The 21,282-nt window shown below is 41.0% G+C and overlaps 3 protein-coding genes across 3 annotated transcripts in view; all 3 read left to right on the plus strand.

Annotated features, from left to right (window-relative positions):
• The window catches only part of SEC23B (SEC23 homolog B, COPII component), a 30,939-nt gene extending 23,787 nt beyond the window's left edge, over window positions 1-7,152 (plus strand). The window contains exons 16-20 of the mRNA XM_016211978.2: window positions 597-758; window positions 1,412-1,498; window positions 3,456-3,611; window positions 4,067-4,132; window positions 6,169-7,152. Of these exons, the coding sequence (XP_016067464.1) occupies window positions 597-758; window positions 1,412-1,498; window positions 3,456-3,611; window positions 4,067-4,132; window positions 6,169-6,258 (561 nt within the window). The 3' untranslated portion in view covers window positions 6,259-7,152. The remainder of the gene's footprint in view (window positions 1-596; window positions 759-1,411; window positions 1,499-3,455; window positions 3,612-4,066; window positions 4,133-6,168) is intronic.
• A 4,671-nt stretch (window positions 7,153-11,823) lies between these two features.
• Window positions 11,824-13,793, plus strand: SMIM26 (small integral membrane protein 26). The gene is made up of 3 exons (XM_087818589.1): window positions 11,824-11,958; window positions 13,316-13,366; window positions 13,474-13,793. Exons 1-3 carry the CDS (start codon window positions 11,841-11,843, stop codon window positions 13,626-13,628), a joined length of 324 nt encoding a protein of 107 aa, XP_087674715.1. The 5' UTR covers window positions 11,824-11,840; the 3' UTR covers window positions 13,629-13,793.
• A 2,614-nt stretch (window positions 13,794-16,407) lies between these two features.
• Window positions 16,408-21,282, plus strand: part of DTD1 (D-aminoacyl-tRNA deacylase 1) — a 90,692-nt gene continuing 85,817 nt past the window's right edge. Inside the window, exons 1-2 of the mRNA XM_016211977.2 lie at window positions 16,408-16,539; window positions 20,646-20,736. Of these exons, the coding sequence (XP_016067463.2) occupies window positions 16,497-16,539; window positions 20,646-20,736 (134 nt within the window). The 5' untranslated portion in view covers window positions 16,408-16,496. The remainder of the gene's footprint in view (window positions 16,540-20,645; window positions 20,737-21,282) is intronic.

Consider the following 21,282-nt stretch of genomic DNA (forward strand, 5'->3'; position numbering starts at 1 on the left):
ACGCCCCCACCACCCTTTAAAAATAATTTAGAAAACTTTTTAATTGTAAAAAACACATAAAAGTTACCCCCTTGCTTGGCCGGGTGTGGCTCAACAGTTGAGCATTGACCTAGGATCCAGGAGATCATAGTTCGATTTCTAGTCAGGGCACATGCCTGGGTTGTGGGCTTAATCCCCAGTTGGGCGTGCAGGAGGCAGCCGATCAATGACTACTCTCTTTCATTATTGATGTTTCTGTCTCTCTCCCCCCTCCCTTCCTCTCTCTGAAATCATTAAAAGAAAAGAAAAATTTACCCTCTTAACCATTTTTAAGTGTACTGTTCGGTAGTGTTAGGTATATTCACATTGCTGTGTAACAGATCTCCAGGATTTCTCATCTTGCAAAACTAAAATGTTATTCCCATTCAGCAGTAGCTTTCCATTTCCCATTTTCCCCATCCCCTGGTACCAGCATTTTATTCTCTGTTTTATGAACCCAGAAGCCTTTTTCTTAAAAAAGGGTTCTCCTTCTTCAGAGACCTAAAGCAAGTCTACTCTTTGGGTATCTAAGAAGGTTACAGCTATAAGTGTGTGTCTTTTGTTCTTTGTGAATGCAGTTCATGTTCCATCTTAGAAGATCTCCGTTTCTTCAAGTGTTTAACAACAGTCCCGACGAATCGTCGTATTACAGACACCATTTTGCCCGACAGGATTTGACCCAGTCTCTCATCATGATCCAGCCCATTCTCTACTCCTATTCATTCCATGGACCACCAGAGGTAAGGTTTTATGCGAATGCCTTTCTCAGAATTGGAATCACCCTAGTATACTACAGTAAACGGATTCTGTAGACCTTGATTTAACAGACTCAGGATTTAACAGACAAAATTTCTGCTCCCTATGCCATATGTGAAAATTAACACCCTGTTAATTTTAAAATGCTTTTAACCAAGATTTGCTTATAATTAAATTACCAGGCTTTTTTGTTTGTTTTGTTTTGTTATTCACTGTTATTTAAAACAAATTTTAGGGAATAGTCCATATGTTGGAAAAACCACTGTAGTAATTCGCTGACATAAAAAAGTCTTACCTACCTACAACTATAGTCTACATATTTAAATTCAAGAGTCACTGCTTGTAAACAACATTTGGCAGATGATTGGATAAAATACATTTTTAGCACGAAACAATGTTTGGAATAACTATTGGTTCGTAGAGCAAAAGATACCATTTATCTCCCTTCCCAATTGATGAGGGATTATTTGGAGCCTCTTTCTTTTACAAAGCTGAAACAGAGCTGCTGAGTCAGGAAGCAGAAAGTGGGAATGACATGAAGAGGGGGAGAGCCACTGCTCCTGGGGCCATTGGCTGCTGTTGTGGCCATGTGGGGAACGCGGGAAATCCAGCGTCATCTCTTTCCCTTTTTCTTCAGCCAGTACTGTTGGACAGCAGCAGCATTCTAGCTGACAGAATTTTGTTGATGGATACTTTCTTCCAAATTGTCATTTATCTTGGTGAGGTAAGGTATTAATTTCTTTTCTATTGTTTTTACTTCTTAATTTAGATTTTTATGCATTTGAAACAAGAATCTGGGCTTAGAAAATCCACAGTTTATTATAATGAGTATTATAGTGAGTAAAATCTTTTTTCAGGTTCCTGGGGTATTTGTATATTAGTAATTTTACTAATATTTGCTGTAAGTAAATGTCAGGTGGTCCTTTCAGATCACCATAATTTATTGCTTTCTGAGTTGTCAGGCAAAATCAGTTACTTTTCTTCAGTAAACTTGTTACATGCACCACTACCCTTTCAGAGTTATGTAAGAGTTAGTAGTAAACACTCATGTATTTGGGACTAAAGTTTTTCTTTGAAATAATGTGGTGCAGTGAACCTCACGCTGGGTCTGTGGATCTCCAGGATGGCTGTGGATGGCTTTCAGGGCAGAGTCCATTTCTTTCTCAGAGGTTCATTCCCTAAGAAAGGGAAGGGCTCTTCTGGAGCAAATCCTTAAACTGAGCATTATATTCAGTGACATATTCTTTTTTTCCCATTGTGCATTCTTTACCTTCAGAGAGTTGCTTCGGTTGTTGACTTGACTTCCCAGTATCTGTACATTAGAAGTGATTTCAGATGTTCTGAAAAGATATAAATTATGTTTCAGAATTCTCTTAATACCTTAGAAAGAATTCATTTTCTAATACTAATGGGCATTTTATAACTTTAAACTTTCTTCAGCACATTAATACGCAGCCTGCTAGGCACTTGCCCACAGATGGTAGGCCATCAGTAATGGTCGTAGACCAAGGCCATTTGTGACCAGCGGCAGTTCCCACTTGTTCCTTTGAGGACAGTAATCACAACATAGCTTTCTTTGCTTCAGCTTATTCCTTTTAGATGTCTCTGGCCACAGTTCCTGATAATATTCATTCACATATTTCTTGAGCACCTTCTGTGTGCAAGTGATTGAGTCTAATGACAAAGACAGTGACCTCGTTCTCACCTTCCAAAGCTCTAAATCTGCTGGTAGTTGGGTGTTCTTATGAACTCTTGGGCCCAAGTGAGGCTTATGGTAATTTCCTCCATGCCACCAGTCAGTCAGAAAATTAAGACCTAGCAAATGGTGCTGGAAACTCTCAGAAGGGAGAAGAGATTGCAGAAGGAAGCATCTAAAGAGAATCCTCCTCCTGATATCAGGTTAATAGTTCACATGTGAAAGCACTTCAGCTTATTTATAAAGATATATTAACCAGTCAACAGGTATTTTTTTATTTCCTGTGTGTTCAAGATATTTCCTAGACCAGTTGCTGATAGGATCCAAAGAGGGAATGAGAAAGTATTTAGCCTAGTTGGGGAGACTTAGTATATTGCCTTCCACTTGTTGCCTAATTAAGTCCCATACTTGGATTCTTACAGCATTTATATTCTATAAAATACTTTCCCACCAAGAATGTCCCTACTCAGAGCCTAGGGGAGCTGGGGATGGGGTCAGTCCCACCAGGTGCATGTGACTACTATGCACTGGAAGAGGGTGCACAACGTGTACTGATTGGAAAGAGAAGGGGGAATGGATTCTGTGGGGGCAGCCCGCAATCCCTTTGCCTGCCAGGTTTAAGAAAGGAGAAGCTAGACCAAGTGATGTCAGGGGGAGTGGGAAGGAAGGGAGCCCATAGTTCCTGGGACAACTAGTCCCTGGAGGTTTAGCTGGTTGGCATTCACTGTAAGAAAGGGAAGGAGTGTGAGTAATGACTCCGATACTTCTGGGAGAACTGTGTGGTTGGGGTGTCCTGGGTCACCTCTTTGCTTACTTATACTTCTAGTCAGCTCCCTTTGTTCCTGTCTAACACTTGTCCTTCCTGAGATAAGACTTCTGCACTGGAAGCAAGCTTGGGGTGGAGAGGTGGTGGTAGAATGTCAAAAGTATGCAAAGCTATTGTTTCAGTGTTTCCACAGTGGTTTGTTTTGTTTGTTTTGTGCAGACCGTAGCCCAGTGGCGTAAAGCTGGGTACCAGGACATGCCTGAGTATGAAAGCTTCAGGCACCTTCTGCAGGCACCACTGGATGATGCTCAGGAAATTCTTCAAGCACGCTTCCCAATGCCCCGCTACATTAACACAGAGCATGGGGGCAGTCAGGTGGGCTTTGGTATTTGCTCATTTCTGTGGTGCACTTTTATGGCTGTAAATCCAAAGGGCATGATTAATATTTTGTTTTTATGATGTACTTTTATGGCTATAAATCCAAATGGCATAATTAATATTTTGTTTTTATGATATATTTTTATGGCAAATCCAAACGGTATGGTTAATATTTTATGTGGTGACATAAATTGACATACAGATAAATTTCCAAATATGACTTCTTTTTAAATGAGTGGTCAGAATATGTTAATGTAAGAGTAGAGGACTGCCAAAATAAAATACATTTTATGTGTCTGAAACCCTAATAAATTGACAGCTATTGGTCTTAAGCTAAAGAAATGGGTTCCTGTGCAATAAAAAATGTATAATTTAACAAAAAAATTAAAACTTTTTTTCCTAGTGCACTAATATTAATGCCACTTTAATCTTTAAATCCTTTTTTTTTTAAGGCTCGATTCCTTTTGTCCAAAGTGAATCCATCTCAGACACACAATAACCTGTATGCTTGGGGACAGGTAAGAAATTGCCAGGTATTTGGCGGGGGAGGCCAGGCTATAAAAACTAGTTATAAATTGGATTCTTTCTGGCCCAGAGACAGAATAACTTGGGTATTTTGCTGGGAAAAAACTTTGAACATAGCTTGGGATTTGGGGGTTGCTACCAGTGTGGGTCCCATTCTGCAATACACAGTGTAATATGGCAGGTCCAGACTGGAGAACAGAACATCGTAGTGTGGCCTCCATTTGGCTGTCATAGACACAGCAGCATTGCCCCAAGTCCTCCCTCCCCTTCTTCCTCTCTCCCAAGAGGGCAGCGCAAAAACATCTACAGATGCTCACCATTGTTCCGTGTCCTCTTTACTTTTCAGCCTCTGATTCCGTCTTTAATTAATCCAGCCATTTATGTCTCTCCCAAATGAGTCTTTTTTTTCATTCTGATTTCTTACAACATTTTTAAAATTAAACTCTTTTTGAGGTAAATTTATATGCAGTTGTAAGAAATACAGAGATTCCCTATACCCTTTACCCAGTTTCTCCCAATGGTAACATCTTGTAAAACTGTAGTGCAATATAGTCAGAATTCTACATTGATAACAGTGCAGATGCACATTTCCATCAGCACAGGAATCTTTCATGTTACCCTATTAAAGTCGCTCACTTCCCTGCTGCCTCCACCCCTTCCTAATGCTTGGCAACTGCTAATCAGTTCTCCATTTCTATAATTTTGTCATCAAGAATGTTATCTATATGAAGTCACATGGTACATAACTTTTGGGACTGCCTTCTTTTCCATCAGCATAATTATCTAGAGATTCATCCAGGTTGTTGTATGTATCAGTTTGCTGAGTAGTAGTCCATGGTACAGATGTACCATGGTGGTTTAATCATTCACCCATTAAAGGACATATGGGTGGTTCCATTTCTGACAATTAAGGAATAAAGCTGCATTAAGTATTCATGTATAGGATTCTTGCGAACATAAATCTTTGTTTCTCTGAGATAAATGCCCAGGAGTACACTTGTGTAGCTGTTTGCGAGCTTCTGCAGCCCCGAGTCTGGGATGTATAAGGCAAAAAGAAAACTCAGGGAATTCACCATTGTGTTGTTCCATGGATGCCAGGGTCCCTAGTTTGTCTGCTGTCTTCTCTCTACCTTTCAGAGTCGTCTTACGTTTGTTTTATAGAAAATGTCCAGAGTTTTTAGTTGTACCTAGTGGAAGGAATAGGGAAAGTACATCTAATTCTTCTTCCTAGGAGGAGTCTTTTTGTCACATTTTTATCATGCTTACATTTTTCTAATTATAATAGTACAGTTTTATTTTAGAAAATTCGAATATGTAAAAAAAGATTAGAAAATTAAAATTACCTATAGTGCTACTATCTAGAGTTAACTACTTCTGATTTCTTGTTAGGTGATGTCAAATATGTATGTCATGTATATATATATTTTTTCTTTCTTTACTTTTTTTTTTCCTTAAACAAATTTGGGGTCTTATTAGAAATTGAGATTTATATTCAGCTCTTTCCCTTAACATTAAATAAATCATAAGCATTTTCTGATAGTATAGATATCATCTGTTCAGTGGAGATACTGATTTACTTATTTGTGAATATAGTATTATCAATCTTCTGTTGTTAGCAGAGCATTTAAGAGCACCGGCCTAGGTGCTGTGGCAGACTACTGGGGAAGGTGAGAGGCAGGGTGTGTAGGCCTCTAGGAGTTTGTGCCTGGTGGGGAGCCAGACTCTGGATGAGTCATTAGAGCTGTAGAGGGGGGGAAGTAGAAGAGCATGTGCTCAGATCTGTCTGGTGGCAGGGACGGCTTTAGTTTAGTGGGTCAGGGAAGGGTTTTGTGAGGAATTGGTGCTTCAGTTGAAAGAATTAGTTAGCAAGGCAAAGGATGGGGTTGGTGGGAGTTCTCATAGCAGAGGGACAGCACTTACAAATGTTCTGAGTTGGACAACTTTTGGGAATGTTCTGAGTCATTAATAACCCATGAATTCTAACAGTTTTTAGGATTCCTGCCAATTAACCTTTATCATTAAATTTCAGGAAACGGGAGCACCCATCCTAACTGACGACGTTAGCTTGCAGGTGTTCATGGATCATTTGAAGAAGCTGGCTGTCTCCAGTGCCTCTTAAGCTGGGCATGTGAGCTGGAAATTAAAGAAAACACTGTCAGTTGTGTTTATGATTGTTTATAAAAACGTAATAGCATTCCTTTTACTTTTCTTGTCGATTTAAATAAATAATCAAAGGAAATGTATGTAACTCTTTTTAATTTATTTGTATTTCTTCTCTGTGCCTCTTTTCTTGCATCATAAAATTGTAAATGTTTATATGCTTTTTGTATCCTAACTTTACAGTCTATATAAAATCAAAGGTAATGTATTTTGGCAACCTGCTTAGATGAAAACCATAATGGTCAGAAAGGAAATAAATTTGAATGAAGAAAGCACTGGCTAAAATGATGCTAATACAAATTTGATTTCCTGAGAGATGTGTGTGTTTTAAGTGACAGCCCCCCAAATTTCCTGTATTTAATCCTCATTTACTCCCTAAATGTTAACAGATCAAGGAAAAGTTTGAAATATGTGAAACTTTGTTGAGGCAGAGTGGTCTAGAGAAGCACTGTCCCTGAGTCACTTAAACATGCCATGTAAACCGTCCAGCCTAGGTAGGCTGATGGGCATATGTAGCTCTAACAGTGACAATACATTTATCTTGGGCACAAGTAAAATAACTTTAACAGGTACTGCTTTTTAATCAAAGTAAAAAGAAACAAAAAAACTTAAAGAGCTTATAACAATGACAATTTCCTCCACTTCCTAAGCCTAGACCCTACTCTTCAGTGGTAACTACTTTTAACCTTTCCTTTCAAATTTGTTGTTGTTGATGTATCGGTTTTAGCCAGTACCTCTCAATTCCCATTTTTAAGAATGAGGATTTTAATACCTTTCTACCATTCAGTTTTGATCAGCTATACCTTTATTTGTATATTATCATGGTTAGTAAAATTTACATTCTAACCTATAACCATAGTTGTGTTTTTTATTTTAAAGTTGATTCTGAAAGTTGAAAATGAATAGAGTGTCTACACAGCTGTGATAATGTAAATGTTGTTCATGTCCGAGTCAGGTAGTAAATTTTTCTCCAGGGGTTTGATGTCCCAGTCCCTATGCCACTTGGAGAACAACATTCCTAATGACAAAAATCACTCTTCTTACATTCTAGCATTCCACAGGTTGGTTTGCTTCCTTTTTGGATTATGACTTATATTTGCTCTTGTTTTCCCTAAAGTTTCTAATTTTTGTTTTTTGAGAGATTTTGTTCTCTATTAAGGAATTCCATATTCTTCTTCTACTGAATGAAGTATTCTATAGAGGTCACTGATGTTCCCTTTAAATATAGACCAATTTCTATGACAACTCTCATCGAGGAATTTTTTTATTTGGACTCCTGGGTTCTACTCTTTTTTTCTATTCCCTAAGTCATTTTTCCATTTTATGTGAGTTTTCCTTAAAAAAAAAGTACATGGAAGATAATTCACTGAATCGATGCTGCCTTCATACTTGACATCTTTGCTGAGTATAAAATTCTTAACCTAAATAAATTTCTCTTTCAGAATTTTGGAGCAACGATTTCATTCATTTAACAAGTAATTCTTAAGTATTTGGTATGTATGGTGGTGTCTTCTGGGCACTGGGAAGGTAGCCAGTGAGACAAAAATTCCCACTCTCGTGGAGCTTATGTTCTAGTGAGGGAAGACCAACAGTAAAAAATTAGAAGTAGCCCAGCCGGGCGTGGCTCAGCGCTTGAGCGTCGACCTGGGATCCAGGTGATCGGGGTTTGATTCCCGGTCGGGCACATGCCCGGATTGTGGGCTTGATCAGTGACTCTCTCATCATTGATGTTTCTGTCTCTCTCTCTCCCTCTCCTTTCCTCTCTCTGAAATCAATAAAGATATATTAAAAAAAAAAAATTAGAAGTAAATGATGTAATTTATTAGAATGAGTGCTATGTTGAAGGGTAAAGCTGGGAACTCCTGTTAATTGGGTGTCGGACCATCCGGATTGATCCTGATGCTGTCTTTTGAATTTGTATGTTCTGCCGTTTTGGATCCGCTCTTCATTCTTGGGAGGGTTTCTTGTCTTAAAGTGTTTAACAGTTACATTTAAATGGTAAGGGCTTTTATTTTCTGTACTTTTCCATAGAATACTTTTCTTACTTTTTGGATATAATTTTTAATTGAGTTACATCATGTAGAAGAGTATATAAAACTGTGTATACAGATTAAAGCTGAAACTGTTTTCTCCTTGGGCCTTTCTGTTTCAAATTAACAGAAGAATGTGATAGACTGAGCTCACTCGGGTGATCTCTCCAAGCGAAAATGAGTTGTGCTGGCGGGAGAGGGAGTACCGGTAGGTGACCTAATATGGAAGACGTGACTATTTCCATATTGAACGTGGAGGGTGGGGATTAGTGGTCTGTGGAGAGCAGCTGTCCCAAGAGGGGTACATGGAGCCCTGTGTGCCTCATGAGGACTCTGGATTCCATCTTAAAGGCAAAGAAAGCCTGTGAAATGGGCTTAGGGTGTGAAATGACCAGTTGGGGTTTTAAAAACTCTAGGGAAGTGACATCTGGGAGGAGGCTGGAATCCAGTGAGGTCTGAACCAAAGGTATGTGTTTAGACAGAGGTTATAGATTGGGATGTTTAGGCAAGAGGAGGAGTCCAGGTTTCTGGCTTGGGTGATCGTTCTCTGAATTACAGAAAAGGAAGGAAAGGTTTCTTTCCTTTTGGGCGGTGGAATTGATATATTTAATCCTGGACATTTTGACTTTAAGGAGCTAGTGGGATCTAACAGTGTAAGTGCCCTGCAGGTTGGCAGTAATTAGTGTGGATTTGCTTTCAAGAGGACTGGGTAGATTTGAGAGTCATTACATATAAAGTAAATAACTTGAGTAAAGTTGCTCAGGATGAAAAGAGAAGGAAGCTTGGAACAGAATACTGATTTTTCTGTCTTGTTTTTAACAACTTTATTGAGGTATATAACTTACAATCAACTGCACCCATTTAAAGTGTACAATTCGGTAAGTTTTGACAAGATTGTGTACACTTATGAAGCCACCATGAACATACAAGAACATTTCCGTTGTCCACAAAATTTCTCAGGTCCCATTTTTAGCCCTTCCCTTGCTCCACATTTAGCCATGGGAAACTACTGTCAACTTTCTCCCACCACTACAGATTAACTTGCTTCTGGAATTTTATGTTTGGTTTCTCTTGTGTCTGGCTTTCATGTGGCATCATCCATTTGAGATTAATTCAGTAGTTGCATGTAGCAGCAGTTCTTTTTTATTGCCAGGTAGTATACCACATTGCATTTGTCCGTTCAGTAGTTGATGGACATTTGAGTTCTCATTTTAGTCTCATGAATAAAGATCTGTGGACATTCATGCACATGTCTTTGTGAGGATGTAGTTTTCATTTCTTTTGGGTAAATAGGAATGAAATGTCTGAGTTGTGTACGGCAGGTGTAGTTCAACGTTTTAAGAAACTGCCTGCATTGCCCCGGCCTGTGACTCAGTTGGTAGGGCATCGTCCCGTGCAGCAAAAGATTGCCAGTTTTCCTGGTCAGGGCTCATGCCTGGGTTTTGGCCTCTAGGTCCAATAGGGGCATTTAGGAGGCAGCCAATAGATCTTTCTCTCCCTTTCTCTAAAAATCAATAAAAAATCTTAAAAAACAAAATACTATAAAAGATTAAAAAAAAAAAAAGCAAGCCCTACCCAGCGTGGCTCAGTTGGAGCAGTCTCTGTACAATGAAAGGTCTCAGGTTCAATTCCTGGTCAGGACATATACCCAGGTGGTGGGTTTGATCTCCTGTTGGGGTTCTGGGCAACTGATGGATGTTTCACTCTTGCATCGATGTTTTCCCCCCCTCTTTCTCCCCCTTCCTCTCTCTCTAAGATCAATTTAAAAAGAATGAAACTGCCAGTATTGCATAGAGGTGGTGACATGTTATGTTCCCACCTCTCCAAATCCTTACAACTCTTGGTGTTCTCAGTCTAGTTTTTAGTGATTCTAATAGGTGTGTAATGATGCCTAGTTGTGGTTTTAATTTACATTTGTGTGATGACTAATGATGTCCCTGTGCTTATTGACCATTTGTGTATCTTCCTTTGTTAAGTATTTGTTCAAATTTATTGCCTGCTTTTTTTAGTTGGGTTCTTTACTTTTTATTTTTTGTTGTTTAGTTGGGTTGTCTTTATAGGTTGAGTTGTAAGGGTGGTTATATATTGTGGATACGAATTCTTTTTCAACTATATGTATTTTGAATATTCTGTTGCTTATTTTATTTTCTTAACTGTGACTTTGAAGAATGAAAGTTTTAATTTTGAAAATGTCTAATTTCCCAATATTTGCTTTGTTTCATGCTAAGAAACATAAGTCTTTACTTATCCCAAGGTGGCAAAGATTTTTCTTCTATTTTTTTTCTAGGTTTGTAGTTTTAAATTTCAGCCTCTGATCCATTCAGAGTTAATTTTTGTGTGTGGCAAAACGCCAATTTCTAGAGGATGGGCAAAGTAGAAAGAGCCCTGAAGGATTTGGAGGTATGGAAGAAAGTGCTTATGAAGCCATAAAAGAAGCAGGTGGGGTCAGTGGGGTCAAATGCATTAGAAATTAAGTTTGATTATGGCTGAGTAGTTACTATATATGGCATTTGAGTGTCCACTCTGCCAAGCACATAACTTTTGCTCTCAACTTGTTGGGCCTGTTGAAGTAGGGATAGATTATGCTTTAAAGAAATGCATGGATAAGAGAAAAGCTGAAGGTGAACACAATCGAAAGATCTTTAAAAAAAAGATTTTTTATTGATTTTTAGAGGGAGAGTGAGAGAAACATCTATGTGAGGGAAACATCCATCGTCTGCCTGCTACACACCCCCTACCAGTAAACCCTACCTGTGCCCTGACCGGGGATCAAAAGGGAATGAGCCCCGCCGGTGTGGCTTGGTGGTTGAGCATCGACCTATGATCCAGGGGATCGCCGTTGGATACCCAGTCGGGGCACATGCCGGGCTTGTGTGTTAAGTCCTTAAAGGGAATGTAACCAGCGACCTTTCAGTGCGCAGGACGGTGCCTAACCAACTGAGCCACACCAGTCTGGGCAGATATTTTGTTTGTGAGATATGGGCACATTTGTAAGATGAAGGGTAAAAATTAAATGAAAATGTGTGGGAGGTGGGAGAAATTAGGGTGTAATCGATGGGAAAGGCCCGGAGGAAAGAGTAAAGAAGGGGCCCAGAGCATAGTGGAAGGATTAGCTTTGAAGTGGAGGAACTCGGTGCTCACCCAGAGAGGATTCCAGAAAGGCAACGGGGGTAGATGAGTTTGCAGGGTGAGACAGGTGGTACCCTCGCAGATCCGAGCTGGAGGAGGAATGGAATTACACGTACCACCTGAAGCCTGTTAAGGGAGGCGTTACAATTTTGCAAGTGAGAAGTTTGCTTAGAGAAACTGAAGGTTGTACGTTCGCAGCAAAGCACCGAAACCACCGGAACAAAGCTCCGCAACCTGAGCCCAATCCGGGGCGCGACTTGCCGGACTACAAGCCCCAGGATGCATCGGGGCCACTCCCCATTGGAGGCGCTTGCGACACGCCCACCGGAAGACCCGCCCACGCCCAAAGTCCCTGAGAATCAAAGCCTTCCCCCCCGGCGCCATGCGTCCGGACCAGGCCTCATCTTGGTACCGGCGCATGTCTGCTGTCTACGCGCTGGGCGCCTGGACCGTGCTGGGCTCCTTGGTTTTCTTCGGCCGGAAGAAGAGCAATCCGTTAGGTACGGCTTTCCCTCCCGCAGGAGCTCCCACCGGCCGTGCAGCCTTCCGTGGGCGCGCCCGGGGTCAAAGGAGCGGCGCCGCCGTGCCCACATACTCTACAAAACTCGGGGACGGTTGTTTAGAGCCATTCGGTATAATGCAGCCTGCCAGGAACTACATTTTAAATTCTCTTACCGAAATCTTGTTTATTTTTTGAGTGAGGCCCTCATACTAAGAATTTGAAGAATGGGCGTGGCGCTTCTGTAACGTTAGCCCTTGTCGCTTTTGCCGAGCACACACTTTCGGCACTTACACCAGCTGAGGAATATTAAAACCGTACCAGCAAGGAAGTCCCTTCGCTTTAAAGAATGTGCTTGGAGCCCGCGCCGGCTTCGCTCAGTGTGAGAGCGTCGGCCCTCGGACTGAACGGTCCCGGCTTCCATTCCGGCCAAGGGCACCTACCTCGGTTGCAGGCTCTGTCCCCCCCGGGCTGGGGTGCATGCGGAGCAACCCATCACTGTGTCTCACATCCATGGTTCTGTCTGTCTGTCTCTCCCAGTCTCTCTGAAAAGCAGTGGAAAAAATATCTTCGGGTGAGGATTTAAAAAAAAAGTGCTTGGAAATCTGCTTGTAGACTTGTGGTTGCTTAGGGCTGAGTGGGAGGAGTGATGGGGAACGACAGTAAAGAGTATGGGGTTTAGTTCTGTGGATGAAAATATTGTAAAATTGTTGTGCTGGTTGCACAGACTGAATGTACTAAGAACCATTTAATGTTACACTTTTATTTATTATTATTTTTGTTAATTCTTATCCCAGGATATTTTTTCCATTGATTTTTAGAGAGTGGAGAGGGGCGGGACGAGAAACATCAGTGTGAGAGAGACATGGATTGGTTGCCTCCTGCAAGATGGGCTGGGGGCTGGGATGAACCTGCAACCCAGGCACGTGCCCTTGACTGCGAATTGGACTGGTGACCTTTTGGTGCACGGGACACACACGCACGCACGCACGCACGCTCACGCTCTCGCTCTAACCACTGTGCACACCAGCCAGGGCAATGTTACCTTTTAAGTGAGTAATTGTATGATATGTTAAGTTTATCTCAGTAAAGCTGTTATGTGGAACTCTGCTGAAGATTACATTGGTGATTAAGATTATCAGTGGCCTGAAAGTGCACATGTCCAGTATTGAGTGTTTAAAAATATTAAATTGTCGATAGTGGTCACATTTTATTTTTCTTTTTTACAGAAAGGAAATGGTGTCAGGAATCTCATAGAAGTGGGGCTAGTTCTTACTTTATTTGTAAGACTTTACCAATAATGTACATGACTGCTGTAAGTTAGAAGTTAATAACTCAGGTGTTCAATTTTTTTAAAGGTGATGAAGCAGAACAAAAAGATGTCTCAACAAATGAAATCCGTGAGCTAAGTAAGTCTTACCCTATTTTATTTTATTTCCAAGACTTTGCTAAGTAATTTTAATGACTGCTCCCTAAGTTAAAAGTTAATAATTCACATGTTCCGTATTTTTTAAAGGTGGTGAAATAGAGCAAAAGGATGAAATAACTGAGCCCCCGAAAGGGTTTTATGTGGAAACGATTATCACATATAAAGAAGATTTTGTTCCAATTACTGAAAAGATTCTCAACTATTGGAAATCATGGACTGGTGGCCCTGGACCAGAATCATGACTGACTGCTGAATTCTGGAAACCAAGACTTTGTTTCACCATATAAATTTGATAGATGCCTTGATTTCCATTTTATGTTTTTGAAAATGTATACATTTAATTTAATTTTGCTGTAAAGTATGATCACTAGTAATATGCAATAAATATTTCCTTAAAGAAAAGTAAACTTGCATATTCAAGAAGTGTCTCTCTATACTTACATGGGTGAAAGGTTGAAGTGAAATTTTACATTGAGCTTCCATATGCTTGCTTTCTGAAACTAGTTCATGAACTTTATATTTCTTTTATGTTGCTGTCAGGGCTTTAGTGGTCTGTTTAAGGTTACATTCAGCAAATGTCCCTGTTCAGTTTGGGATTTATAGCAGCTCTTGGGATTGGGTACTTGGTAAGAATATTATGAACTAAATAGACTCAACCAGAACAGGTATGGATTAAATTCCAACCGTGACTACCAATATTCTAGACACAGGGAGTACAAAGTTGAGACAAGATGGTTCCCGTGCTAGAGTGCTGCACTGATCTCTTCACTGGTTTCTCTTGGTTGCAAGTAACAAATTCACATAACTGAGCTTAAATCAAGGGGGTGTTTATAAAAAATGTGTATGGACACCTCAAAATTAAAGCAAATTATGTTGTAGTCTTTAGGAGGGCCTGGCACCAGGGACTGGAATACAGCCAGCCACTCATTGAACCTGCCTACCTCTGTCTCAGATAAAGTCTAGCCCAGCCAGTGCGGTGGCTCAGTGGTTGACCATGAGCCAGGAGGGCACGGTGCAATTCCGTTAGGGCACGTGTCCAGGCTGCAAGCTTCATCCCCTGTGGAGGGGTGTGCAGGAGGTAGCCAGTCAATGACTGTCATCATTGATGTTTCTCCCTCGCCCTCTCTCTGAAGTCAATAAAAACATTAAAAAAAGAACCTGTTCTTAATAACAGGAGACAATTGGAAACTAGTTATGTTATCAAAGATTTGACTGGAATGTCACATTTGAGAGGGATGTGCATAGACTCCGATATGACCAGACAGTTTTAAGACTGACTGACGGAAGCGAATGAAATCCCTTAGAAATATTGGCTTGGTACCTTGCTTGCTTAGGTTCCCAGCAGCCTTAGCAGGTGAGTAAATGTCACTTCTTGGCAGGTGCAGAAACTTCAGGATATTTTGTGGAGCTTGAGAAAAGAACTTACCAAGATCTCTAGGTATTGCAGGCACGGTCTGATGGCTAGTTCTTGCTATGGCTTTTCTGCCCTCAAGAGGCCTTTTAAAAGTTCAGTCTGAAGATTTCTTATGAAAGATTCCAGCACAGGAGATTTAAAAGACCCTATCTACTTAATTACTATTCTTGCTGGATTTACACAAATAATCAGGCCAAATTTATTGAAATGACTTATTTTGCAAGTAAATTAGACTTAACTTGGCTATCTTTGGTAAAAATAATGACTTTAGAGGGAAAAATTATGTTTCAATAGAAACTATAACATACCTTTGTGGATATAATATACCTTAACTGTAGTAAACTGGGGGAGACCTAGCAAGGCTTGTTCTTGGGAGATAAAGATGCTCCTTCCTTCAAGTATAGGGATGGCACCTCTCACATGAGGTGTTTATGACCTGTTCCAGGGGACAAGGGTCAGCGGGAGGTCTAAGGGACTTTCCTGCTTCTGTTTTCTCAAACTCCAGCTTTATTATTTAATTTTTTTAATCCTCACCTGAGGATATTTTTCCCATAGCTTTTCAGAGACAGTAGAAGGGAGAGAGAGAGAGAAACACTGATGTATGGGAGACATCCATTTGTTGCCTCTGGCTTGGGGTTGAGGAGCAAGCCTGCAACCAAGGTATGTGCCCTTGGCTGCACTCGAACCTGGGACCCTTCAGTCCGTGGGCTGGCGCTCTAACCATTGGGCCAAACCAGCTAGGGTCATACTTCAGCTTTTAATATTCAGTGTGCCAAGGTGCCATGTTTTGGGGTCGCTTGTCCTGAACCTCATCATTCTACACCCACCAATGCTATTAGAGGACTGTAAGAAGAAGACATATTGAGAGGAACTTTTTTTTATCAGTGATAATAATTTGTTAAGGTGATACTTGTATAGTCCTTCGCAGCTTTCTAAGCACTTTTACATAGTCTCTTTTATTTAAATCTAATAACCCTGTGGGGTGGGGGTGGGAGGGCAAGTATTAGTATTTGTATTAGAGGAAGAATTAGAATTACAGAATCACAGTGTACATCTGCATTACCATCACGTGGATAAGTCAAATGCATACTTAAACAGTTAAATGCTATTTTAGGGAGCAGCTCCTGTTCTGCTTTCTGAGAAGCCACCGAGTCAGGAAGACTAGGGAAAAACAATTTGGGAGGATACCGGGGCAAAGGAAGCGGGAACACAATTAGAATTAGGATTCAGGACACAGCTGGGATTTAGAAAGAATGGTCTTAGGCCTGAGGAAGTGAGAAAAAACGTGCGGAAACCGGTCTGGGCGGAGTTGAGCTTGGGCCGCGGTGGGGCATCCGAGGGTGGTTGGGGCGGGGCCCAGCTGCGTGTGGAGGGGACGGAGAATGGGGCGGGGCCTAGCCCGGGATAGGTCCGGTTATAGTTAGACCTCAGGTGGGCGTGGCCAGCCCATGGGTGGGCGTGGCCGACGTCCGCGGGCCTATCCCTGGATAGGTCCGGTTATAGTTAGGCCTCAGGTGGGCGTGGCCAACCTGTGGGTGGGCGTGGCCGACATCCGCGGGCCACCGCCTACCTGGCCGGAGAGAGCCGCCGGGCACGCTTCCGGGTGTCACCTGTAGAGGGCGGAGGCCGCGGGCCCGCTGGCGGAGTCGCGAGGCCGGAAGGATCGCGCTGCGGCGCCACTCGCCCAGCAGCCGCCATGAGAGCCCTGGTGCAGCGCGTTACCCGGGCCAGCGTCACAGGTCAGTCGGGCGGGGCCCGGCCGGGAGGAGCCGCCCTGACCCCGCGCCCGGCAGTCCTCGGCCGCCCCCGCGACCGTTTCCCCGCGCGGTCCCCGGGGCCGCTGTGCCCGGCGGCCCCGGCGCCAGCTCGCACCCCGCAGCCTCGAGTCCCCGGCCGCGCGCGGGCCCCGCCACGGCCCCAGGTCGCTGCCCACGTTCCTGGCGGGCCCCGGCGCGCTCCTGGCTTCGGGATTTCCGCTTCGGGTTCCCGAGGAACACGCCTTATTCTTTGTGTTTTGGTCCCGAGTACCGGGGGGCAGGACCTCGGAGCATCCCACGGCCCGCGCTTCGGCGGACTGTTGCACAAACACGCAGGGAGCGTGTCTGGAGCAAGAGCATCCCCATTGCCAAGTTCTATTTTACATTCCCCGTTTTGCCCAGTTTCTACACGTCCTAATTTCTGTGGAGTTGACTCCCAATAAAACGCACGATGTGAGCGGTTGTCCCTAAGGGTGAGCCCTGACGGAGGCGTGCACCCACGCGACCGCCCCCCCAGCTGCAGAAAGTTCCCCGCGCGGGGCACCCCCTTCCCCACTCGCCGAACCCCGCAGGAAGGGGGCCAGAACCTAAGGAATGCAGGGCGAAATATCTCTTTCCCTCCAGTTTCTTGTGGGCCAAGCCAGCCAGTCATTCGTCATCACTTGATCACTGTAGTCTAATTGGAACAGTGATTAATGTTAATCACTGTTAACAGGGTCCAGATGATTCATGTAGATAAAATAAGGTAGTCCTTTTAAAAACTCAAACGAAGATAATATATTTAAAAAATTTTAATGAATAATTTTAGATTTTTTTTTCTCTAGCCTTTTCTACTTCTATTGGCAGAATTATAATATTGTTTCAATCCAGGTAATTCCAGATATCCTTCAAGCCAGTTTATACCAAATATGTGTTCTCATGTCTGCAAAAGTATACATCTAAGAACAAAACAAAAAAAATTCCCTAAAGAAGCAGCCAAACCCAGCAAAACCATATACAGGTATTTAGATCTGAGATTCACCTTTCCGACCCCGCCTAATGATTTCCAAGCTGTTCTGGTAACTGGTTTTGGATATGGCCCTGGAGTAATAAGGAATAGAATAACACAGGGATCTATAGAACTTGAAAACAATTGTTTTTTTTTAGCATTTCAGTTAATATTTAAGGTTACTAAACTACGGTAATTTATAGATGAAAAGATTTTTTGCTTTTTTTGAGAAGAATCTTGCAGTCTGCTTTATATGGGCATCATCAACAACGACTCAGTTTTGGAGAATTTAGGTTTTGATCTTATCTCTGAATTCTCCGTTCTGGAATATTGAAAATGTGTTCTGTGAGATTTGCTGAATAGTTTGAGTGATTTCAGTTTACTATTTAAATTGGATGCTTTCAGTTAAAAACAAACAAACCAGCCTGCTATTAAAAAGATAAGTGTCCATTGTGGGAAGGTGTTAATAAAATGGAATTCTCTCCATGCTAGAGGGACCTTGGAGTTAGCCAGGCCTTCTAGTTGAATTGTGATGGAAAGAGATTTTCTGATTCCTTAAAAATATGACTGGCTCCACTGAAGTGTAGCTGTAAGTGAATGACATTTATTTCAGGGGTTTTAAAATGTCACTTCCAATATTATGGTTGGGACAGAGTAGACTATTAGGAGTCATATCTTATTATGTGGCAGATTCACTTTATGAGATTGGTCAGCCAAATTTTGTTGCCCTGTTATTCTGATAATCTAATTTTAAAAGCTTGGTTATGAAATATTTCAAACATAGTCATTTGGTTAAACTGGTGAATAGTGCAGTAACCCCCATGTCTTGTCGCTCAGCTTCAGCAGCTAAAATCTGAACAGAATGATTTTAGACCCTCTTTCCAACGTTCTAATCTCACAGAAAAAACGTTGGGAAGAAGATCTAAAATCGTTGGGTTTTTATGTGTTAATTTGGGAGGTTGTGACTTCTCAGAGAAGAGCTTCATGGGTGATGCCACTTGTACATGGAGAAACTGCCAAATATCTCAGGTCTTTTCTAGCCTGGTGACCTTTTGTCTAAAATTCTTATGTTTTTGTCTGTGGAAATCTATTAGTCTATAATAAAAGATCCCTTTGAACTTCCTAATTCTTCTACTTGTTCCGGGAGCAGGGGCAAAACTGGTCTAAAATAAGAGCAAATTGTGTCATATATAGGCTTTGGGGCATAATTTGTTTCTTACTAAGACAATACTACATCGTAAAAATGTTGAAACCTCAAATAGTGATTTGAATGACTTCAAATAATGATTATACTTTTGAAAATCTCTAAGAAGATAGTCCTAATTATAGAAAACACTTTAGAGGGATGAAAAGGCAGAGCACAGAGGATTTCTAGGGCAGTGAAACGACTTTGTGTGATACTGTAAAGGTGAGTACATATCATTATATATGTATTTGTCCAAACCCATGGTATATACAGCACCAGGAGTGAACCCCAATGTAAATATGGACTCTGGATGATTATGGTGTGCCCTTGTAGGCTCATCAATTGTAACAAATGTACCCCTGTGGTGGTTAGTCAGTCTGCTGGATGGAATGCAACTATTAAAAGATGTTTAGAAAAAGCCCATAACATGGAAAAATCCTTATGCAACGTTAAGAGAAAAGATGAGATACAAAGATTTGTATACAATATTAAAAAAAATATTACAATAATATTATTGTTCTTTTTTCCTTCCTATTTCTTATGTTTCCTAATTTTTCTATAATGTATATTTTAATGGTGGGTATAGCTCAACAATCATTATTTTGTAAGCTTTTAAAACATACTTTGGAGAAAATTTAAAAAATATAAGAAAATATATACTCCAATCATTTATTCCTTATTATGTTAGGATAGATTTTTTTAGTTTCAGCTTTTGAGTCAGTGGCTCAGAGAACAGTAAATCACTCATAGTCCATTGTAAGAAAAGGAGCACAGAAGAAAATATTAAAATATTTGTTTTTTTAGTATAAAACTAAGAGAAAGTAAGCTTGACAGGTATTTCAGAATAGGTTGATGCTGGCACTCTCCTGGGGTCTGAATGTTGGGTGGTGACTTGTCGGGTACCTGAAAGAAGAGGGGAGTCTCACTCTTTTCTTAGCTTGCAGGATATGGCAACACAGCGAGGCCTGTGATTCCTTGTCAGGTATAGATATTATTATCCAGCAGAAGCAAACAAGGAAATGGCAGAGTTGACCCTTTTCTAATTGGAACATTAGGTTAGTACACGATAAACAAAACATTGATAATCTAACGAGATTTGGCAAAAAGTTGGCTCCCAAAAAATAGAAAATTATGAAGATCAATGTTTGAAGTATGGGCTTTGATTTTCCATCGTAATGATGCATCTTGGCCTAAGTACTGTGCCAACACCTAATGGTAGTAGAGTATACATTTAACTATAAGTATATACACAAATGTTTGGAATAGAAATAAATGCTCAGAGATTATAGATGAGGTGCATTATTCAAAAAGATTTGGAGATCATTGGCTTAGAACGCAACTTTAGTACTAAACTGGGAAATAATAGAAGTTCGCTGACTTGAAGCTTAACTTTTAAACAGTGGTTTTTGTGTATAATAAATACATTTATCTTTTCTGGAGTAAGTAAAAACATTATTTCTTTATTTTTATGACATAAGTGTTTTCCATTTTGTGCTGTATATTGTGTTACCAGATTTGCTGATTCAAAACCAGCAGGCATCTCCTGAGAATTAATATAGCTGAGCTGGATTCTCTGGGCAGGAAAACTCTTCTGTTTTTACACATTGGCAAACTCCATCAGAGAAAGTTTCATGTATCTTACCCAAGGTCACGTACATGAAATTGTGGCCCTAAAATCCTGCTTAATGGTTGTTCACTTCAGAGCTCATTCATTCCAGATATAAAATCAGAATGGACATAAATTAGGATCGTCTTACTGCATTTACGTAACTACTTTCATTTTTTAATACCCGCTGTCTTTGCCGAAGAAGTTATAAGAAGTATGTGTGATATTCAAACATTCCTGTGGTTATTTAAAAGTGCTTCATGGTACCTATTTGGTTCTGAGTCTTTTTTCCCTTTTGTTTCCTTTAGTTGGAGGAGAGCAGATAAGTGCCATTGGACAGGGCATCTGTGTGTTGCTGGGTATTTCTCTGGAAGATACACAGAAGGAACTGGAGCACATGTAAGATGTGGATTTCTAAGTCATTGCTCTTTGAATGGGATATGTGGTAGTTATAGCCTATTATAGATGAGATATATGTACACACACATACACACATACTAGGAACTTCTATAGTATTTTATTCGTATAAGGTGAGCCCCTGTTACTTTGATCAGTGTGACATTCGATGTAGTATGGTTATCTTCGTGTTTGCAGTGATGAGACAGAGGAAGAGTAATCTGTCAGATGTTACCCACTAAGTGGGCAGCAGAGCAGGAGTACAACTTAGCCTCAGTCCCTATTTGCTGCTACATCTGAGAACCATTCTCTTAATGCCAAAACCGAGCCTCTTATGAATAATTTTTCCTTTTTAATGCATTTTTAAAATGCCCAGTTGTGCATTGTACACATAAGGATCTGGGTCTCAGAGAGTTTAAATTTCTTGCCCAGAAACACATACACATAGTTACCAAACACCCAAATCTGAATTGGAATCTGTGCTACCTGACCTGGAAGCCAGTGCTCCTTTTACTAAAGTAGTGGAGTTTGTCATTGCTGTTGCCTGAC

This window comes from Miniopterus natalensis, chromosome 7, assembly GCF_054644295.1.
Source record: "Miniopterus natalensis isolate mMinNat1 chromosome 7, mMinNat1.hap1, whole genome shotgun sequence".
NCBI classification, from domain to species: domain Eukaryota; kingdom Metazoa; phylum Chordata; class Mammalia; order Chiroptera; family Miniopteridae; genus Miniopterus; species Miniopterus natalensis.